This window comes from Adiantum capillus-veneris, chromosome 23 (genome assembly GCF_014529385.1).
Source record: "Adiantum capillus-veneris isolate H3 chromosome 23, ASM1452938v2, whole genome shotgun sequence".
In the NCBI taxonomy this organism is placed as follows: Eukaryota; Viridiplantae; Streptophyta; class Polypodiopsida; order Polypodiales; family Pteridaceae; genus Adiantum; species Adiantum capillus-veneris.
Genome location: NC_140953.1, coordinates 99,843,692 through 99,863,198, shown reverse-complemented (window position 1 = coordinate 99,863,198; position 19,507 = coordinate 99,843,692). Strand labels below are relative to the sequence as shown.

General features: G+C 40.0%; 1 protein-coding gene across 1 annotated transcript; it reads right to left on the bottom strand.

Moving 5' to 3' along the window:
* Positions 1-3,372: 3,372 nt before the first annotated feature.
* Positions 3,373-19,190, bottom strand: LOC147428229 (uncharacterized). The gene is made up of 3 exons (XM_086496820.1): positions 18,443-19,190; positions 3,709-3,839; positions 3,373-3,498 (listed from the first exon to the last, which is right to left on the bottom strand). Exons 1-3 carry the CDS (start codon positions 19,188-19,190, stop codon positions 3,373-3,375), a joined length of 1,005 nt encoding a protein of 334 aa, XP_086352946.1.
* Positions 19,191-19,507: the final 317 nt, after the last annotated feature.

Here is a 19,507-nt window from a genome sequence, read left to right as displayed (position 1 = left end):
GAGAAGCTGGCCGCAAGAGCCGCAGTAGCTGAGAGTTTGCAGTAGCGAACAAAGAGCCACAATACAAAACCCTAGCCCCTCCTTCCTCGTGTTGTTATGACTGTCCGTTTTCCATGTGCTGCAGGCTGCCATCATCTGCAGGCTACCTCCTTATACACGTGCGACAGTTTGAATGCTAATGATAGTCAAAAGTGGAGATTGCAGATAAAAAATAGAGTTTTCAACTTGGCTAATAATAGACTCGTCGCCTGCTTTTGTGTGCTAATCTTGGCTAATAATGACGGGTAGGTTATTAAGCTCGACTCAAGAGGACTGTATGAACACTTTAGGATGCGAATTAATATGATGCTTAACAAGCAAACCTGGCACTCTCTCTTCTAACGCTAATGCTACCAGCTATCAAAAATACTTGCAAACTGATTCTGCTCGCTACTACAAACTCCCAAAAGCAGACACAGCCCGTTTATTTAAATATCAAATATGTTCGTCTTCTCACATCAAGATGTAGACTTTGAAAAGCTTGCGTACACTGAAGACAAAAAGCTTCTTTAGAAAGTGAATCTTGATATCATAATCAATACAATTATCAAGCATATAATCAATCAAAGCAAAAGAAGATCAATACTTAGCTCTTGCTAACACATGTATCTTCGTCAAACTTGTCCATCGGCATGCTCTGATACCATGTTGAGCAACAACGCACAAGAGAGAGAGAGAGAGAGAGAGAGAGAGAGACGACTTCACCATATGCAATCCTCAAAGTTGGTATAGAGCACACACTGAGTACACATATATAGTGGCGACTGCTAGCTATAAATAGCATAAGTGTGGGCTCTCTATATAGCTCCAACAGATGGAACAAATCTTTTGTCGAGACATGTGTTGGGTACTACTTTCTCGAACTTTGCATATGCCCACAAGAGCAACGTCTATGGCCTTCATCCATCATGTTTTGGGTTGCCTCTCACAAACTGAGGAAGCCAATTCATTTGGTTATAGAAAAGGACAATCAAGCCTATTTTACAAGTGGAAACCCTCGTCTTCACACTACACCCTACAAGCTTAAGGATGAACCATCTTTTGATGAACAAGAAAGACCTTCATTCAACAAAGTGTCCTCGCCTTGAAGGTAATCCTCTTGCGGTTTGCTCGGTCCCCCTTTGCAGCACATATTTTTCAATTATCATCGTGATAGAGTGAAGTGTGCCTACATTTTACCACATGGTAGCACCTATGTTACTTTCTTCAAGCTCTATCTTGCAACAATGTGCAAGTGGCCTACAATTTTGCAAAAACCTTTTTCTATCTCTTGCAAATGGTCTATCCAAAGAAGACAGAGGGATGGGACACCAAATTTATGGTGTTTGAATTTTACCGCTTTTATTACCATATATAATACCGCCTCTACTATTGCACACTTCTTAAGAACAACACACACATTTCACCCGATCAATTGCATCCATATACTTTGCATATTCTAAATGGCTTTACATATATAGTGGGGCCAAAGACCTCTCTTGTCATTCATGTTGAAGCGGAGGGAAAGAGAGCGCATGTAGAAGAGAGGAGAGAGAGAGACAACACCAACATGTACAAGCCCCATAGTGTATCCAATGACTACACGAGATGAGTTTATATAGAGGGGACCAAGGTGAGCTATATATAGAGACACTATATATAGCTCAACACCCCCACTCAAATGAAGGTCCCTAACTATGGATGAAAAAACCCTTGGGGGCTCAAGGGAAAAACCCACAGCTCTATATATACCCACCGTTATATTAAAAAAATTTAAATGTACATTTACAATGTTCAAAGGAGCTACATCGCTCCTGTTTTACAATAAGCCCTTTCAAGGGTCTTCTTATAATCCAAAATATAGACAATTGAGCTACTGCAAATTCTTTGGTAGAGCAACTTCAACATCCTTGAGCCCTCGTATATACCGCTTCAAGCTTGATGTGATTTAAATTCTGCAAAAAATATCAACTCAAGAAAAACATATCGAGTTGTGAAGGTTAGAAATAAATACATCACATTATCCTTAGAGACGGTTCACGATGCCGCTCTAGAGACGACATAGAAACAAACGTTATGCCAATGCAATCACGTGTAGATGACATAGAAACAAACATAACATCATTATGATCTCATGTGCACAAATATATACAAATCGGGCATGTAATAAATACATTGGGATCCCCAAGATCTCAACTAACAACTGTCATCATCATGGCTTTACGTACCATGGCGTCACAGTGTTCACCATGGCATTAAGACGCTTAAAAGAAATTTGAAATATCAATCATCATGGCTTTATGTACCATGGCATCAGAGATGCTTTCAACAAATAAAAACTTTGAAATACCAATCATCATGGCTTTACGTACCATGGCATCACAGTATTCACCATAGCATAAGAGACGCTCATAAAAGTTTTGAAATACCAATCATCATGGTTTCATGTACCATGGCATCAGAAACCTTTTCTTCAAATCAAATAAAAATTGTAAAATAGTAATCACCATCATGGCTTTATGTACCATGGCATTACAGACGCTAGTTTTGTGCAAAATCTGCAAAACCTCAAGATAATGACAAGTCAATAGATAACTGCTTTGTAAAATCACGTGAAATATTTTATGAAAAATTGTGACGAGATTAGTAGCATGATCAAGAACCAAAGCCATGATCAATGGAGAAAATAAAAACACAACAAATAATATCACCTTGAACCATGGATGAAGATAATAAAGACGCATAATGTAACTTTACCCATGATATCATGGAGCTCGACATGTCATTGAAGATCTTGGTGAACCTTGTCATTTAATATAAATATGGCGAGGTGGCTGCAGAGCAATCCTTAGTGACAAACGAAGGCCGGACCTCACACATCCAATCTATTGCTCAAAGGTTGTGTAGATTTTCAGCCGAATAAAATAACAGTCGAGTATGATCAAATAATAGAGAAATATATACAACTCAAGCGACTGTTGCTATTCCTTAAGTTTCTTTACAAAACACAAGTTAGGCGGCCTTTGCCATCACACGGCTTCTCATGCAAGCGTGCTACTCAGTTTTTCACACTTGCGGATAGAAAATCCAAACATGTAATGTCATGCTTTCAATGAAACAAAAAGAAGCACGAGGTTGGAAGCACCTCATTCAGTCAGCAGCGATTCAAGTGGTGTAGCTATGGAGGGGAAGCAAGCACCACACAGGAGCCATATCATGAACTAACATCAAGCATAGGCTACACCTTGCTTGGAAGTATATGCATTAGCGCTGCCTCGATCCTGCAACGAACCCAACTTAAGGTCTCCATGAGAAAATCTCTACATGGAGGTTGACGGGGCGGTGCCTAATAGCTTAAGGTGTCCATGCGAAAATCTCTTCATGGAGGTTGACGGGGCAGTGCCTAGCGGGTGAAGCAGTAGTAATAGTTGCTTTTGCAACCTTTCTAAGAATAAAATGGACGCTTGCCACTCTAAAAGCCTGCTCACAATAAATTCCTAAAATTACACCGTTCGACTTACAGTGTTCAGCGTTGCCTTTTAAAAATAGACGGCCTTGGGTGCTAATTATATCGGTAAAAGAAGCATGGCTTCGGGTGCTAATTATATCACTAAGAGAAGCTTTTGTATACATGCAGTGTGCAACCACACACACAAAGGCTTTGTCGCACTGAGGATCAACAGCACATACATGGAGGCGCACACAGCTAATCAAGGCTCTCCCGCACTGAGAATCAGCAGCACATACATGGAGGCGCACATAGCTAACCAAGAAGCAACTGCACTTCACGCCACCAGAAACGATGCCAAACCTCTGACGCACTGAGAACAGTACGAAAGCACACATACTTTGCATGAGGAGCATGATACCAATCTACAGCTCTTTTGATAGAACATAAGCAGCACATTCACACAAGCTTTCTAGCTCGTCTTTCTTTGTTTCTATCTATCGGATCTATACGCATCATGCTCATGGACAACCCTCCATGAACTGCACCTTTTTTCTATAACAGAGTTTCCATGTTGACCAAACCAAACTGTGTAAAAAACCACTAGCCTCTATGGTTAATTAACGTCGTGCTATTGTTTTAAGTTTTATAACTAAGCATACATAAATCATAAATAGAACTTGATAAAACTTATCGTGATATAATTGCATTCGCAACCACTCGCATCCAAAACACCAGCCATGTTTTTATCTAAAATGTTAACACGACAAGAAAGCAACACAAATACAAAGATTCTTCAAGCAGCTTAAGGAAGAAAGGACATCATGAGTAAACTTATCTTTCATGTCTATGCACTCCATAGCTCTGATACCATGTCGAACCGGAGGGAAAGAGAGCGCATGTAGAAGAGAGGAGAGAGAGACAACATCAACATGTACAAGCCCCAAAGTGTATCCAATGACTACACGAGATGAGTTTATATAGAGGGGACCAGGGTGAGCTATATATAGAGACACTATATATTGCTCAACAATTCATGTTAAGTATGGAGCCTAATTTACCCTTGTAATTTTCTGTGCTAAAAGCGCACATTTGTAAGGCCCCCATTATGAGGAGAAGCCATTGTGCGTGAAGGAAAATCACTCACCGGAAACCAAAATTTTCATGGACAAGAATTAGGGGCAACTTTAAAGGCCTCGGGGGCGGAGGCCCCCGAGACTTTTTTTTCCGCCGGAATATTATGGCCGGACGGCGGCCGGAAAGTGGTCGGAAAACAACCGGTCGGTTGGCCGGTGGTCGGTAGTCAATGGCCGATGGCCGGTGGTCGGAAGTCAATGGCCGGTGGCCGGTGGCCGAATTCAATGGCCGGTGGCCGAATTCAAAAGCGGACTTGTCTTCTCAAGGGCGGCCACACATGGGCGGATTGGAGGGTCCGATTTGGACTTATTCACACAAGGGCGGCTACACATGGCTATCTCTCATAAGAGAGGGCAACCCTTTTGGCCTATAAAAGGAGGCAATTTCTATACACATTTTATAGTGTGAAGTTGATGCAACAAGGTGAGTGTGAGGTGGTGAGAGTGAAGCAAGGCGGGAGCTCCATTAAGGGTATAATCCCTTTGTAAACTACTTCTTGTTTTGAAGTACTAAATCCATTGAGTGGCTGCTTTCCCGTGGACGTAGCCCACATTGGGTGAACCACGTATATCGTGTGTACTCTCTCTCTCTCTCTCTCTCTCTCTACTGTATGATCTCGTGTATATAAATCTGTCTCTCTCCATTAAGTAATCTACTCAATTATCTATTTAGCTACGTCTTATTTCCTAACAATTCAAAGGTGTTGAGAAATGAGCACAATAAAGGAGCTCTTCTTCGAAGCACTCTTGCACTACGCACAACACAAAATGCTACTCCTCTTGCACCCATAACGCTTCATGATAACAATGTAATACAGTGTGTGAAGGTGGATGTGAGGAAGAGAAAGAGGTTATATATGTCGTTATTGTCTGTAGCATCATTGCGCAATTATATGGATCCATAATATGCAACTTTGTGAACGTTTATCTATTTTTGTTTGGAGAGTGCAAAGCATTTGATTGACATAATTGAGCATGTTGTACAAAATTAGAGAGAGAGAGAGAGAGAGAGAGAGAGAGAGCAAAACGAGATGAATGGACGAAATGATTTTTTTATAATTATAACTTAAAGTATAAAAAATATTAACGAATCATTTTCCAAAAGATCTCTAAAAGAAGCACCATCCAATTCTAGCCCGTGGCTCCCAAATCAATAAAGAGAGAAATAGAATTGTCGTTTGTGGATGTGTTGGCTTCATCATCTTCAAATTTTTCATCCTCCATCTCATCATCATCAACAATCATCTGCATGGCAAGAATCCTTGGTAAGACTGGCAGTCGTGGTACTTGAATAATCTATCTCTCTTCTATGTCTCCCCCTCATCCAAAGGAGGAGGTCGGAGAGGGTTGAAGACGATCTCCACTTCATAAGTAGTGGAAAAAATGGTTCTTCCCAGAGGTGTTACAAGAACTAAAAACCAAAGTTTTGGTTGGAAGATTGTTGGTATATAGATGACGTATAGAAGAGAATTCCAAAATGAGTAACATTGGTATAATTAATGCTACAAGCAAATAAGGGTAAAGAAGGTAATCACTCACCTGCTCACATTTGCGTGGAAAAACTAAATTGTCATACCTCCCCATGCAAAGTGTTGAGCTTATATGTGAAGCTACTCAATATATGGCTTCTCTATATATGGCACCCAGGTCCCCTCTATATATACATCATCTCATGTGTGTATTCTACACACTTTGGGGTTCTACTTCTGTGTTCTCTCCTTCTCTCTCAACATGGTATCAGAGCAGTATGTTTTTGTTTTTGATTATTCTCCTGATCAAAATCGAAAACAAAAACTACCCACAATGGGGATTGGAATCGATGTGGTCTATAACTTTGCAGAAGAAAGTTTCTCTAAATTCTGCACCGATTTTGAGTTATCGTTCGCGGACTGCGTACATACCTGAAAAGCAACTTCCGCTTTTTGTTTTTGATTTTTTTGCTAATTGGAAATGATTTTGCAGAAACTACCCGCGAGAGAGACCGGAATCAATGTGGTCTACAACTTTGCAGAAGAAAGTGTTTTCAAATTCTGCACCCATTTTGAGTTATCGTTCGCGAACTGCAAACTACCCACGAGAAAGACCGGAATCGATGTGGTCTACAACTTTGCAGAAGAAAGTGTTTTCAAATTCTGCACCGATTTTGAGTTATCGTTCGCGGACTGCGTACATACCTAAAAAGCAATTTCCGTTTTTTGTTTTTTATTTTTCTGCTTATTGAAAACGATTTTGCAGAAACTACCCGCGTGAGAGACCGGAATCCATGTGTTCTACAACTTTGCAGAAGAAACTACCCACGATGGGGATTGGAATCGATGTGGTCTATAACTTTGCAGAAGAAAGTTTCTCTAAATTCTGCACCAATTTTGGGTTATCGTCTCAGACTGCAAATATGTTTGAAAATCAAAATTTTACTTTTTGCTTTTGATTTTTCTCATAATTGAAAACTTCTCAATTATATTTTTCTTCATCAATCATATATTTGTTACTGACGTAACTTTGCTGCAGAAGCCAGTTACCCATCGTTCCGATTCAGTCGAGCCGTTGATGATCATCCAAATTCTATCGAGCTACTGTTGGTACATGATCTTTTGTTATATGATATACTCGTTCATTGATTCTCGTATAATTATTCTTTTAGAGATATAGTTTACGTCGTTTTATTGATAATTTCTCATTGATACCATAGTGACTTTGATGGTACCATGATAATGTTTTGTTAATACTTTGGTCATGGTGATTTTCGTTGATACCATGATGATATGTCATTGATACCATGGTTATTCTCGGTGGTGCCATGATGATATTTCGTTGATACCATGGTTATTCTCGGTGATTCCATGATGATATTTCGTTGATTCCATGGTGATTTTTATTGATACCATGATGATGTTTTGTTGATACCATGGTTATTCTCGGTGATACCATGATGTTGTTTCGTTGATACCATGGTTATTCTCGGTGATGCCATGATGATATTTCGTTGATACCATGGTTATTCTGGGTGATGCCATGATGTTGTTTCGTTGATACAATGATTATTCTCGGTGATATCATGATGCTTTTCATTGATACCATGATCATTTATTCATTTTTATTGACATAATGATGATATTTTGTTAATACTTTGATGGTATTCATTGATCACTACATTGATAAATTTTGTTTTATGTAGTATATACACATATCATTTGTATCACGTAATCACACATTTTGTACTTTTACATTTATACTTTATGTACCATATGTTGTCGTGCGTATATATGTCGTCAAAAGAGTGGCGTCGCGAACCATCTCTTATGGCATTGTGAACGTAATTATTTCATTAACGATGCTAATAATTTTCATGACATGTTTTTTACGTAACTCCTCATAAAACATTCATTGTAAAAGGAGTGATGTAGCTCCTCGTAAACATTTGTATATTCAATGATTTTTATAATATAACGGTGGGTGTATATAGAGATGTGGGTTTTTCCCTTGATCCCCCAAGGGTTTTTTCATCCACAGTTAGGGACCCTTATTTGAGCGGGGGTGTTGAGCTTATATGTGAAGCTACTCAATATATGGCTTCTCTATATATGGCACCCAGGTCCCCTCTATATATACATCATCTCATGTGTGTATTCTACACACTTTGGGGTTCTACTTCTGTGTTCTCTCCTTCTCTCTCAACACAAAGCACACTAGAGTCCACCATGTAGAGGCCATTCTCATTCCGTCTATTCACATTTGCAAACCACTTGCACTTGAAGATGAAGGTATGAAAGGTTTTAAAATTCACCTTTAGTGTCCTTTCAATAGTCCCACATTACCTAGCTTCATTACCATCTGTGTCTGGCAAAGCTTCCCATGATGCCACAGTCCATGGTGGTTTGATGCATGTCAATGTAGTATGTATGAAAGTGTCAACCCTTTGATCACATATGTTTTAAAAGAAAAGGCACTATATAATCGAAATAAATATTTAATCAATTACAAAGATAAAATCAAGAAAAAACTATACAATATGATTTTGCCATTCTCTCATAAATCCACTCAGCACTAATGCGATCTAGGAAACATACAAGGTGTCGAGGCACTGGGGGTGCTTGATTCCATGCTTCCCTTTCTGGAAAACTCCTTGCCTTTGTCATTGTCCACAAGTCCACCAACTTGGTCATAAACTTTGCATTGAGGATGCAAAAATATTGACCACTCTGGATAGATCCTTAAATGATTCTCCCTTTCCACTTGGCAAGCGTGAATTCATCCTTATATCTACCTCATATGACCACATGCAAGGCATTGAGGGATCAACTTGTGCCAAATACTCTGAAATGTAAATGTCTCTCGCACGATCCATCCTTCGTCCATGCACGCCTCTGGCTTTGATTGTAGTTGCACAAAATCTTTTAGAGTCTTTTTAAAACCTCTCTAAAACTTCCGTTCATCGTGCATGGCATGACTGAACATATGAATATCTCCTGAACCATGTGAACCAAGAGGTGGATTTGGCTAAGAAGAACGGATCGAGAAAATGCATCCTTGATATTAGAACACATGGTTTCCACGAAAGTGTTTGAGCAGTAGGGATGACATCTGTTCCAATTTCCTTGGAGCTTACACATCTACAAGAGTACATTAAGTGCTTGTTAAGAATATTGTATACATAGAAAAGTTTAGTTGAGTGGAGATGTGGTGTACCTTACTAACTCTTCGAGTTTGAAAATAGCTTCCCTCACTTTCTTGTCTAGGCATATGCAATGAACTACAATTTTAAAAAGTTTAGATCAGTGGAAATACGATATACCTTACTAAATCTTTGAGTTTGAAAATAGCTTCCCTCACTTTCTTGTCCTGGCGTATGCACATGCCCACCAACAAAATGAACTACAATGTCAAAATAGTAAACAAGAAAGTGAGAGAAAAGCATGAACACAATCAATATCTAAACAAAATGAGGGAGATGATAAAAAAAAAGAGAAAGGATAATTTGTAATATCTTGTGCCAATCATGGGATTTCAACCCATACAAATGCTTTCACTTTTCCTTCCTTTTGTGAAATCTCCCTTTAGTGACCTCATGTAACCCGTTGGTGTGTAAATAGATGCAATGAAACCCTTCACTTGATCTACCTCGTATTTGGTTAGCATCCATGGTGCTTTAGGAAGCAAAATATTCCTATTGAGGGCTCAACATGGAGTGGCAGAGGTGGGGACAGGTTTAAAGGCCCTCAAATCCTCCCTCAACCCCAAAGAGTCTTTTTTTCCAATAATGAGGTCCCACAAGGTGTGAGCTACGTTCTTGAATATGTACATGGTATCCAAGAGTTGTTTTTTTTTTAAATTCCTTTTAGTATCAAAGCTTTAAAAATATGGAATACTTGACATACCTTTCGGTGGAGTAGTCAAGGCCGGATCACTGTTCTAGTGCTCTTCTCAAATAGTTGCCCAATCTTTGATCGTGCACTTTAGTGGCGTCCTCCCATTTGTTGGAGCCTTGTATTTGCTATGGATTTGGTGCAAGAAACAATGGTTGTTTGTATTTATTACCTTACGTAAGGTATCTAGTCTCTCCATCATCAATGATGGCCCACAAGTAGGACATGCATTACAGCCCGATGTGGACAACCCTTCACTAATATCTCATCATTACAGAAAATATACAAACTTCAAATGGTAACAAGAGAGAATAATAAACATAGCATATCATAAATCTCTCCAAGCGTGGGAAATTCATGCATAGTCCACATAAGGATTTCTCTCACAATGGCCTCTCTCTTCTTCTTTGTAACTGAAACATCTACACATGTTTGCAGCTTGCTCAATCTTTTCTTGCATTCCCACTTCCACTCTACCTCTGCCATATTCCCACCACAATAATTTTGGTCTAGATTGTTGAGCTATATATAGTAACTCGATATATAGCACCTTGGTCCCCTCTATATAAACTCATCTCGTGTGATCAACTCACACAGTTTGGGGCTTGCATATGATGGTGTCGTCTGTCTCTCTTATCCTCTACCTTCTCTTTCTCCCTCAAGTTCAACATGGTATCAGAGCTATGGAAACACCATAAGAACATCCAGAATAAAGAAGATAAGTTCTTTCCTACTTTGTTGTGTTCATGTAGGTTTGTCAGTGTAGGAATTGGATTTTCTTTAATTTGCGAGAAGAAGAGGATTGTGCCCCTTGTTGGCTGCAAATACATTCCACCATGGCGCATCATAAGAAAGCTCAATCATCACATGTATGCACATGTTGGTTTGTGAAGCGTCTGCTATAGATTGAGGAAATATATTTTCAAGCTCTCCTCACACTTAAAATAAGGGCATACTATTCCGTTGTTTTGTAATGCTCTCACTAACATTGTTTGTAGGGTGAGGTCGAGTAGATAGCTGTGAAGAAGTGACAACAATGACCAAAAAATTATGTGCCTCAATCCGGGTCTACATGACTAGCCTATGCTCTGCTTTATGCATGCTAAGTTTTAAGAGATAACCCTTTGTTTTTGTTTTTCATGTTGCTTCTGCTTGCCACCTTGAAAAATCTGTGTCTTGTGAAGCAACTCCAGTGGTTCCGTCGGCCCAATCAAATAAGATGCTCCTGGCCATGAGGCCGTGGACATAAGATTGCAAGGCTTTGCTAGCGATGTGGGCAGCATGAGGCTATAAGAGACATGCTAGTGCATGTGATATTTGCTTATAGATTGATGTCTTGGGTGCTTGCATGGCAGTATATAGTGTGTATTCACTTTGCCATGCAGTTGCACACACTTCCATATTTTTCGTGGTTTTTTCAGTTATTGAGCTCTATTGCACTCTATATTTGATTGTTGAGTGGATTAGAGCATATATAATTTTTATCTACAATGGCCACAAGCCAAGGCTAATATTGGTGCTACTTTTCACTTGCTGCTTGTATTCTCACTCAGTTTCAATAATAGCTTCAAATACACTACTTTAATAATAGCAAAACCTTTGTGTGCTTTGATTACTGCGGTCTTTGTTTGGCAAACTACACCAACCTTGCAGTAGCCTATCTCTACAAGCAGTGTCACATTGTTAGGCATTTTTTGGATGAGCATAAAGTCACTAAATCATGCCAAAATCCTTGCCCAGTAGGCTCATGTATATATATGCACATAGCCCTGCAAGTTTTGGAAGTGGCCCTGTAAAAATTCATGTACAAAGGTGTGATTTTTCCAAGCTTGGGTTCTAATGTTTTGGATTGTTCAAGTCCCCAAAACATGGTTTTCAATAAACATTTTCAGCCATGCTTTATAGCTCATGAAAGTGAATGCAGGTGCATGCAACAAAGGAAATTGGGCCAACTTGAGGGTCTAAGATTATAAATACTGAAATTTTAAATTTTTGGAGATAGGCAAGATGATGGGCTTTGAGCCATGTATAACAGTGCATCATTCGGTGATCAGAACAGTAAGCTATGCCTCGGGGTAAGTTGTTCGAGAAATCCTCTTGCTTGGGGGGAAAACTGGAAATGGATGGGCACAAGGAAGTTGGTAGGCTTGAGGAGGAATTGCCATGTGGTGGGGGGATTATCCCACATGGGAAGAGAAAAGTGGAGAGTGGGGGGTATATATCTTAAAGGGGGGGGGGGGGGGGGGGGGGGGGGGGGGGGGGGGGGGGGGGCATTATGGGTGCACCAAGTGAGAGGAACTCACAAGTCTTGGCTATGAAGGGGCTCGTGGGTTCATGGGGAGAGAAATGGAGCATTTTTGGGTTCCCACCAGCTTGGATAGGTGCCTCGTACTTTTTTTGGTCCCCAGCGACTTGCCCCCAACCCATTCCTCGGTCAAAGGGTCACCGACAACTCATTTTTTGCCCAAAAAATGCCTTAAAGAATCCAATTAAAAGATGCCTTGATAGAGAGCCTTGTCGGCTAAGAAGAGAGAGAAAATTCTTGGCAATAAAAGATAAGGAAGCTCCCATTTTAATAGCTGCAACACCTGCACAACTTCCAGAGAGCTCATTTTTTAGCAAGAGAGAGGACACCTCCATGTTCGAGTGGCCATAGCTTCTTCATCTCTTCTCTGTTTCTTGCCTATGGATAGTCTACGAACATCTCCACAAAACAAGATTTTTCATATGTTGTCCAAAAGAGTGGAATCATGAACCATCTCTTATGGAATTGTGAACATAATTATTTCACTAACGATGCTAGTTTTTTGAGCCTATGATCTATGTAGGATTGATCAAAGAATTGATTTCATGAAGAAAAACTTGGTGACAATAAAATATTTATGAAGACATGTTTGGTGATGCCATATTGATGACAACATGAACACATGTTTGGTGATGCCATATTGATGACAAGTAACAGATTCACGGAGACACTTCTGATCACGAGCTAATCGACAGCCTTTACACATCTTTATTGAACCTTTGTATTCATTATTGTATTTGATAGGATAGAAATAATGTAATTCCTTATAAAACATTCATTGTAAAAGGAGTGATGTAGCTCCTCATAAAATACTCATTGTAAAAGGAGTGATGTAGCTCCTCATGAACATTTGTACATTGAATGATTTTTATTATATAATGGTGGGTGTATATAGAGCTGTGCGCTTTTTCCTTGATGCCCCAAGGGTTTTTTCATCCACAGTTAGGGACCCTTATTTGAGGGGGGATGTTGAGCTTATATGTGAATCTACTCAATATATGTCTTTTCTATATATAGCACCTAGGTCCCCTCTATATATACATCATCTCATGTGTGTATTGTCTACACACTTTGGGTTCTATTTATGTGCTCTCTCTCTCTCTCTCTCTCTCTCTCTCTCTCTAAAAAACGGAGAACTGAGATTTTTACACCACTGTAAAGCGGCATGTGTGCAAGACTTTGCATCATCTCACCATATTTATCTTTTCTATCATGCCGTTGATATGAATGGGATGACTGAGGTTGGTCCGCAGTATTGCGTTCAATGTTGTCATCTTCCATGTTTTCAATGTTGTCATATTCCATGTTTTCAATGATGGGATCCATGTCAAAGAACGCGTCCAACTTCTGCTCCATCTCTACTTCTTGAAATGCCACCTCAGGTATTGGTTTGGAGGACTCAGTCAATGGCTGCTCGTTGAAAATTGTCTTCTCTGGGATGAAATTGGAGCAATATCTACTTGCGGAGTTTGACCTTCGGTCTCTAGACCATGAGATCGATAATGCAGGACTTGTAGTTGCTCAATCGGAAAGAGATCGTGATTGCATATGTGTTGGTTGTAGATTTTTCATTTTCAAAAGATCTGATGCTTGCAATGCGCACAAGGACACCATCCTACTGTCCATACTTTATCTACCAATGATGCAACAAATAATTAAAACACTCTAGTTGTTATAGCTACACACTACTAAGTACATGACAACCTCACATTCTCTAGCAAGTCCCGATCCCCGTACACCTCCATCTAGAGGTGCATGTAGATTAGGACCACATGGTAATAATCTCTTCTTTAATGTCAATGACTATATATTAAGGTTCTTGAAATCTGTGTGAACTTTGGAAGTCCGATTGCATTTTTTCAACTATTTGTTGCTAGCTCTAACAAGCTCACATTCTCTAGCCAGGCCTGATCCCCGCACACATCAGTCTAGAGGTGCACGGAGACTAGGACCACAGGGTAATAATATCGTCTTTTTTGGTCAATGACTATATATTAAGGTTCTTGAAGTCTATGTGCACTTTTGAAGTTTGATTTGCTGCTAGATCGAGCTCTAACAATCTCACATTCAACTATTTGTTGCTAGCTCGAGCTCTAACAATCTCACGTCCGATCCCCGCACACCTCGGTCTATAGGTGCACGGAGATTAGGACCACACAGTCAATGACTATATATTAGTGTTTTGAAGTTTGTGGGTGCCTAAACTAGCCTATAACCAAATTAAACCTAAACTATAACAAAACCTAACCAAAGTCCGTTTGTGTTTTTTGAAGTATACGAGTCATTCTTGAAGTCCGTTTGCGTGTTTTCTACTATTTGTCGCTAGCTCTAACCTAACTTATAATCTAGCCTAACCTATAACCTAAACCTAACCTAACCTAATGCAAAATAACGTATAACCTAAACCTAACTCAAATTCGTTTGCATGTTTAGAAGTACACGAGTCATCTTCGACGTCCGTTTGCATTTTTTCTACTGTTCATTTGTCGCTAGCTCTAACCTAAACTATAATCTCACCTAACCTGTAACCTAAACCTAACCTAACATAACATAACCTATAACCTAAACTTAACCTATAGGCTAACATAACCGAAGTCCATTTGCATTTTTTGAAGTATGCGAGTCATCTTCGAAGCCCATTTGCGTTTTTTCTACCTTTTTGTCGCTACCTCTAACCTAACCTAACCTGTTACACCTAACCTATAATTTAAACCTAGCCTAAGCTAACCGAACCTAAGCAAACCTAACCTAAGCTAACCTAACCTATAACCTAGACCTAAACTATAACCTAACCTAACCGAGCTCCGTTTGCGTTTTTAGAAGTACACGTCATCTTCGTTTGGCCGCTAATAGGTGGACATTGTGTTCAAAAAGATAGAACTTATGGTATTGTGTGTAAATCCGCTTAGGTTAGGCTGCTCCAAATTGGATTAGGATATCAATTAGCCATTTGAATCCGCTTAGGGCTAGCCACCTAGGGTTAACGTCTTAGGATTAGTGTTGGTTTACAAGACTAGTCCTCTCTTTAATTGTGCACAAATTTGATTAGTATGCATGCTTAGAATCATGTTTGTGATGACGACGTCTCTCAAACACCAAGTAGAATTTGTCACTCTACTTTGGGAGAATGAAATGGACTAAAGAGCAGACATGCTTGCGGCAGCTATGTCTCCCAAGCACCAAATGGATTAGTCATCCATCTTGGAAAGATGTCGTAGGGTAAAAAGGGATCCTCTACCAGCTAAATAAAATTGACTAATGACTAAGGCTTTATCTCTTCTACCTCATAGTCGAGGATGACTATGATTTCAAGAGAGAGGTAATGTCATAAAATCTAATCGTACTTGAGGTGCTTGATTAAGTTTCTTGAGGTACTTGACCTATTGCATGATTAAGGTGCTTGAGGTGCTTGACCTGCTGCATGATTAAGGTGCTTGAGGTGCTTTGACATGCTTGCCTGAGATGCTTGTGGGAACACCCCTAGTCCAAGTGCTTAGTCATGCTTGATGACTAAGGTGCTTGAGTACCAAAGGTCAAAAATATCTCTACAAAGAGGGGGGCGAGCCCTTTTCCTAGGGGTTAGAGAGAGAACACACACACACACACACTTTCAAGGAAATCCCAAGCTTAAAGAGGCAACAGGGACACATGTCAAGCCCCTACCCATGTTACCTCCATGAGGTGCTTGAACTCTATTGGCTAGGATTAAAAGGGGTCCAATGATAATTTACAACAATTATCTAATTGTTTTTGCATTTATCAAGTCCTCTCTCTCGAAGGGGAAAGGGGGACACTTGTCCCAAGACTACACCTATTGCTAGAAATGTCTCAAGCTTGTGATTGGCTAGGCTTGGCATGAGCCAATGAGCTTCAATGATGAGCTAGAAGAGGGGGTCGACCTAGCAAGGAGGGGGGTTGCTTAGGGGGTATACTCACCCACACACACTCACAAACACTCTCATTGTGTGCTATGCAAAGTGCAAGAGCTCCCTCTCCTTCTCCAAGAAAGTAGAGGTTGAGAGCCTACACCAACAATCTTGGATATGGAGTGCAAATCCAACCAAGAGCCATGCTTCAATGCTTAAGCTTGCCATCTCCTTCTTCTTCATTACTATGCTATTATGTATGCTAGCAACAAGAGTTATGATAAGTGAGGAACTAATTCTTTCTCCTACGAAATGTTTCTTCTTCCTCTTCCCTACCCTCATTCCCTGCTAGGTCTCTCCACCTTCGAAGGTGTTAGAGGTCTTGGGACTGAGGCTTGGGATAGTTAAAGCTTTCTTCAAGTTTATGTTATGTTTGTGATGCATGAAGCTTTCCATATTCATTGCATCACCTAGGTCACAAGGAACACAAAGCCTGTATTGTAACAAGTCTCTCTTAATGGGAGAAATCATAATACAAATGCCTATTGGAGGGGGGACCGGCTCCACATAAATCTAGTCCTCAACTGTTGTCATGTTCTCTAAATTCTCTCTCTTGCAAAAGTATTGTCCATGCCAAGTTAACTAACTGCAATGATTATGTTGCTATCTTCAATTATGTTCACCCACTATGCTCACAAAGTCATTTCTCAAAAGTACTCTCATTAATTTCCGCTACTCTCAAACTAAATAGGTCAATTCCATTACATCCACCCACTTGGTCATAATCTTTGCATTGAGAATGCAAAAGTTATCGACCACTCGGGATAGATTCATATCCATGTTAAGTAGTTTCCCCTTTCCACTTGTCAAGTGTAAATTCATCCTTGCATCTTCCTTGTCTGACCACATGCGAGGCATTGAAGGATTACCTTGTGCCAAGTACTCTGATATGTAAACAAATGCCTCTAGAATAATCCACCCATCGGCCATACATGCCTCTAGTTGAGACCGTAGCCACACAAAATCTTTGAGAGTCTTTAAAAATCTCTCTAAAAATAACATCCATCGTGCATGTAGTACTCCACATATAGCAATCTCCTCCACCATGTGAACCAAGAGGTCACTATGAAAATCTCCAAGTGTTCACCGTACATTTTTATCGCGTTTTGTAGAGAGAAGGTGCAAATTCAATGAGAGAAACAAGAGAGAGAAGGGCGGGGTTTTTTTTGTGTTTAAAGTATTACCACGACTTTATCCATTGTTCTTACCGTTGTTTTTACTGCGCTCGTTACTGTCGCTATATATGCTGTCCAAATTTAGCGCCTAAACTTTCAAATTCTAGCTTAACCCCTCCCGCCCCTCCCCCCCCCAAATTCAAATTTTGGTGTTTCCCTCCTCTCAATAAAAATTAAAAAATATTGTATATAATTTTCAAGTATAAAAATGAAGAGAAAGAGAGAGAGAGAGAGAGAGAGAGAGAGAGAGAGAGAGAGAGAGAGAGAGAGAGAGAGAGAGAGAAAGAGGAAGGAGAAGGAGGCAGGGAATATAAGATTATACTTGGTTACAACTAAAATAATCATTGTAAATTGATTAACATACTTGAGGATATTCTCAAATCTAAAGTGAGGAAGAGGAGGGAGAGAGAGGTGAATGGATTACACAACCAAAAAACTTCATAACTGCAAAATGTTTATGAATCATCTTCCAAAAGATCTCTACATGAAGCATCATCCAATTCTAAGCCCATGGCTCCTAAATCAATAAAAAGAGAAACGGATTTGTCATTTGTGGATGCATCTTACTCGCCTCACCACATGCGAGGCATTGAAGGATCAACTTGTGCCAAATGCTCCGATATGTAAACAAATGCCTCTTGAAAAATCCACCCTTCGGCCATACATGCCTCTGGCTAAGACCGTAGCTGCAAAAAATCTTTGAGAGTCTTTCAAAACCTCTCGAAGAAGAATATCCATCATGCGTACACTACTCCACATATAGCTATCTTCTATACCACGTGAACCAAGAGGTGAATTTGACTAAGAAGGACCGATCGAGGAAATGCATCTTCAATGGCACACACAGTTTTTGTTGCAAGTGTTTGAGCAGTAGGAATAGCATCTATTTTGATTTCCTTGGAGCTCACAAATCTGCAAGAAAACACACAACGCTACACTAAGTGCTAGTTGAAATTATTGTGTACATAAAAAGGGTGTAGTTAGGTGGAGTCTTGTGGTGTACCTTACTAGCTCTCCTAATTTGAAAATAGCATCCCTGACTTTCTTGTCCCGACATATACACATACTCACTGACAGAATGCACTACAATGTAAATCAGGAAAAGGAAAAGTGAGTGATAGTCATACACACAAACTATAGATAGGATAGGGAGTATGAAGAATACCTGAAGCATCTTGTGCCAATTGTGGGACTTCAACCCATACAATTGAACACTTCCACCCTTCTTCGCGTTTGAGAAAGCTCCCTTTAGTGATCTCATGTATCCTGTTGGTGTGCGAATAGAGGAGATGGTACCCTTCACCTTGTCTAATTCTTCTTTTTCTAGCATCCATGGTGCTTTAGGAAGCACAATATTTCCATTTGGGACACGCCATGGAGTAGCAAAGGTGGGGAGACGTTTTAAAAGCCTCAAATCCTCCCTCGTACCCAAAGAGTTCTTCTTGCCAATAATATGGTCCCATAGTGTTTGGGCTACATTCTTGAATATGTGCATGGGATCCAAGAGCTGTTGTATTTTTAAGTACTTCCAATATGGAAGCCTTAAAAATATGGAATACCTTGACATATCTTTTGGTGGAGGACACGGAGCCGGATTCTTGTTGTGGTGTTCCTCCCAAATGGTTGCCCAATCTGCCATCGTGAGCTTTAGAGGAGCCTTCCCATTTTTTGGAGCCTTCTTCTTGTTATGCCCTTTCGGTAAGAAACAATGATTGTTTGGATAGATTACCTCGCGCAAGGAATCGGGCCTCTCCGTCACCAACGATGGCCCGCAAGTAGGACATGCATTGTGCTTCGATGTATACAACCCTGCATACATATCATATGGTTAGAGAGATGAGTGAACTAAAAAGAGCTAAAGGGAGAGTGGGAATGAGGGAAAGAGAGATAGAGTACAGGGGTTTACCAGAAATATCTCCAAGCCTAGGATAGTCATGCATAGTCTACATAAGGATTCCCCTCACTTGAGCCTCTCTCCCCCCCTTTGCAAGTGAGACATTGACAATAGGAATGCCTCTCCATAACTCCTCCGACTCCTCGATGAGGAAGTCGTTCATATTGATCGTTCATTATAGAGATGAATATTATTCTATAGAGTTCCTCCATAATGCATTTTCATGATGATTCACGACAACA

Bases quoted from the DNA above. Each gene is read 5' to 3' on its own strand.
- LOC147428229 (XM_086496820.1), bottom strand. From the start codon at position 19,190: ATGTATGCAGGGTTGTATACATCGAAGCACAATGCATGTCCTACTTGC. The intron at 3,840-18,442 runs GTGAGTATGTGT...TACTGTTCTCAG, and splicing joins CATTGTAGTGCATTCTGTCA to TGCGTCAGAGGTTTGGCATC. The intron at 3,499-3,708 runs GTATGTGCTGTT...TATTGTGAGCAG, and splicing joins TTAGCTGTGTGCGCCTCCAT to GCTTTTAGAGTGGCAAGCGT.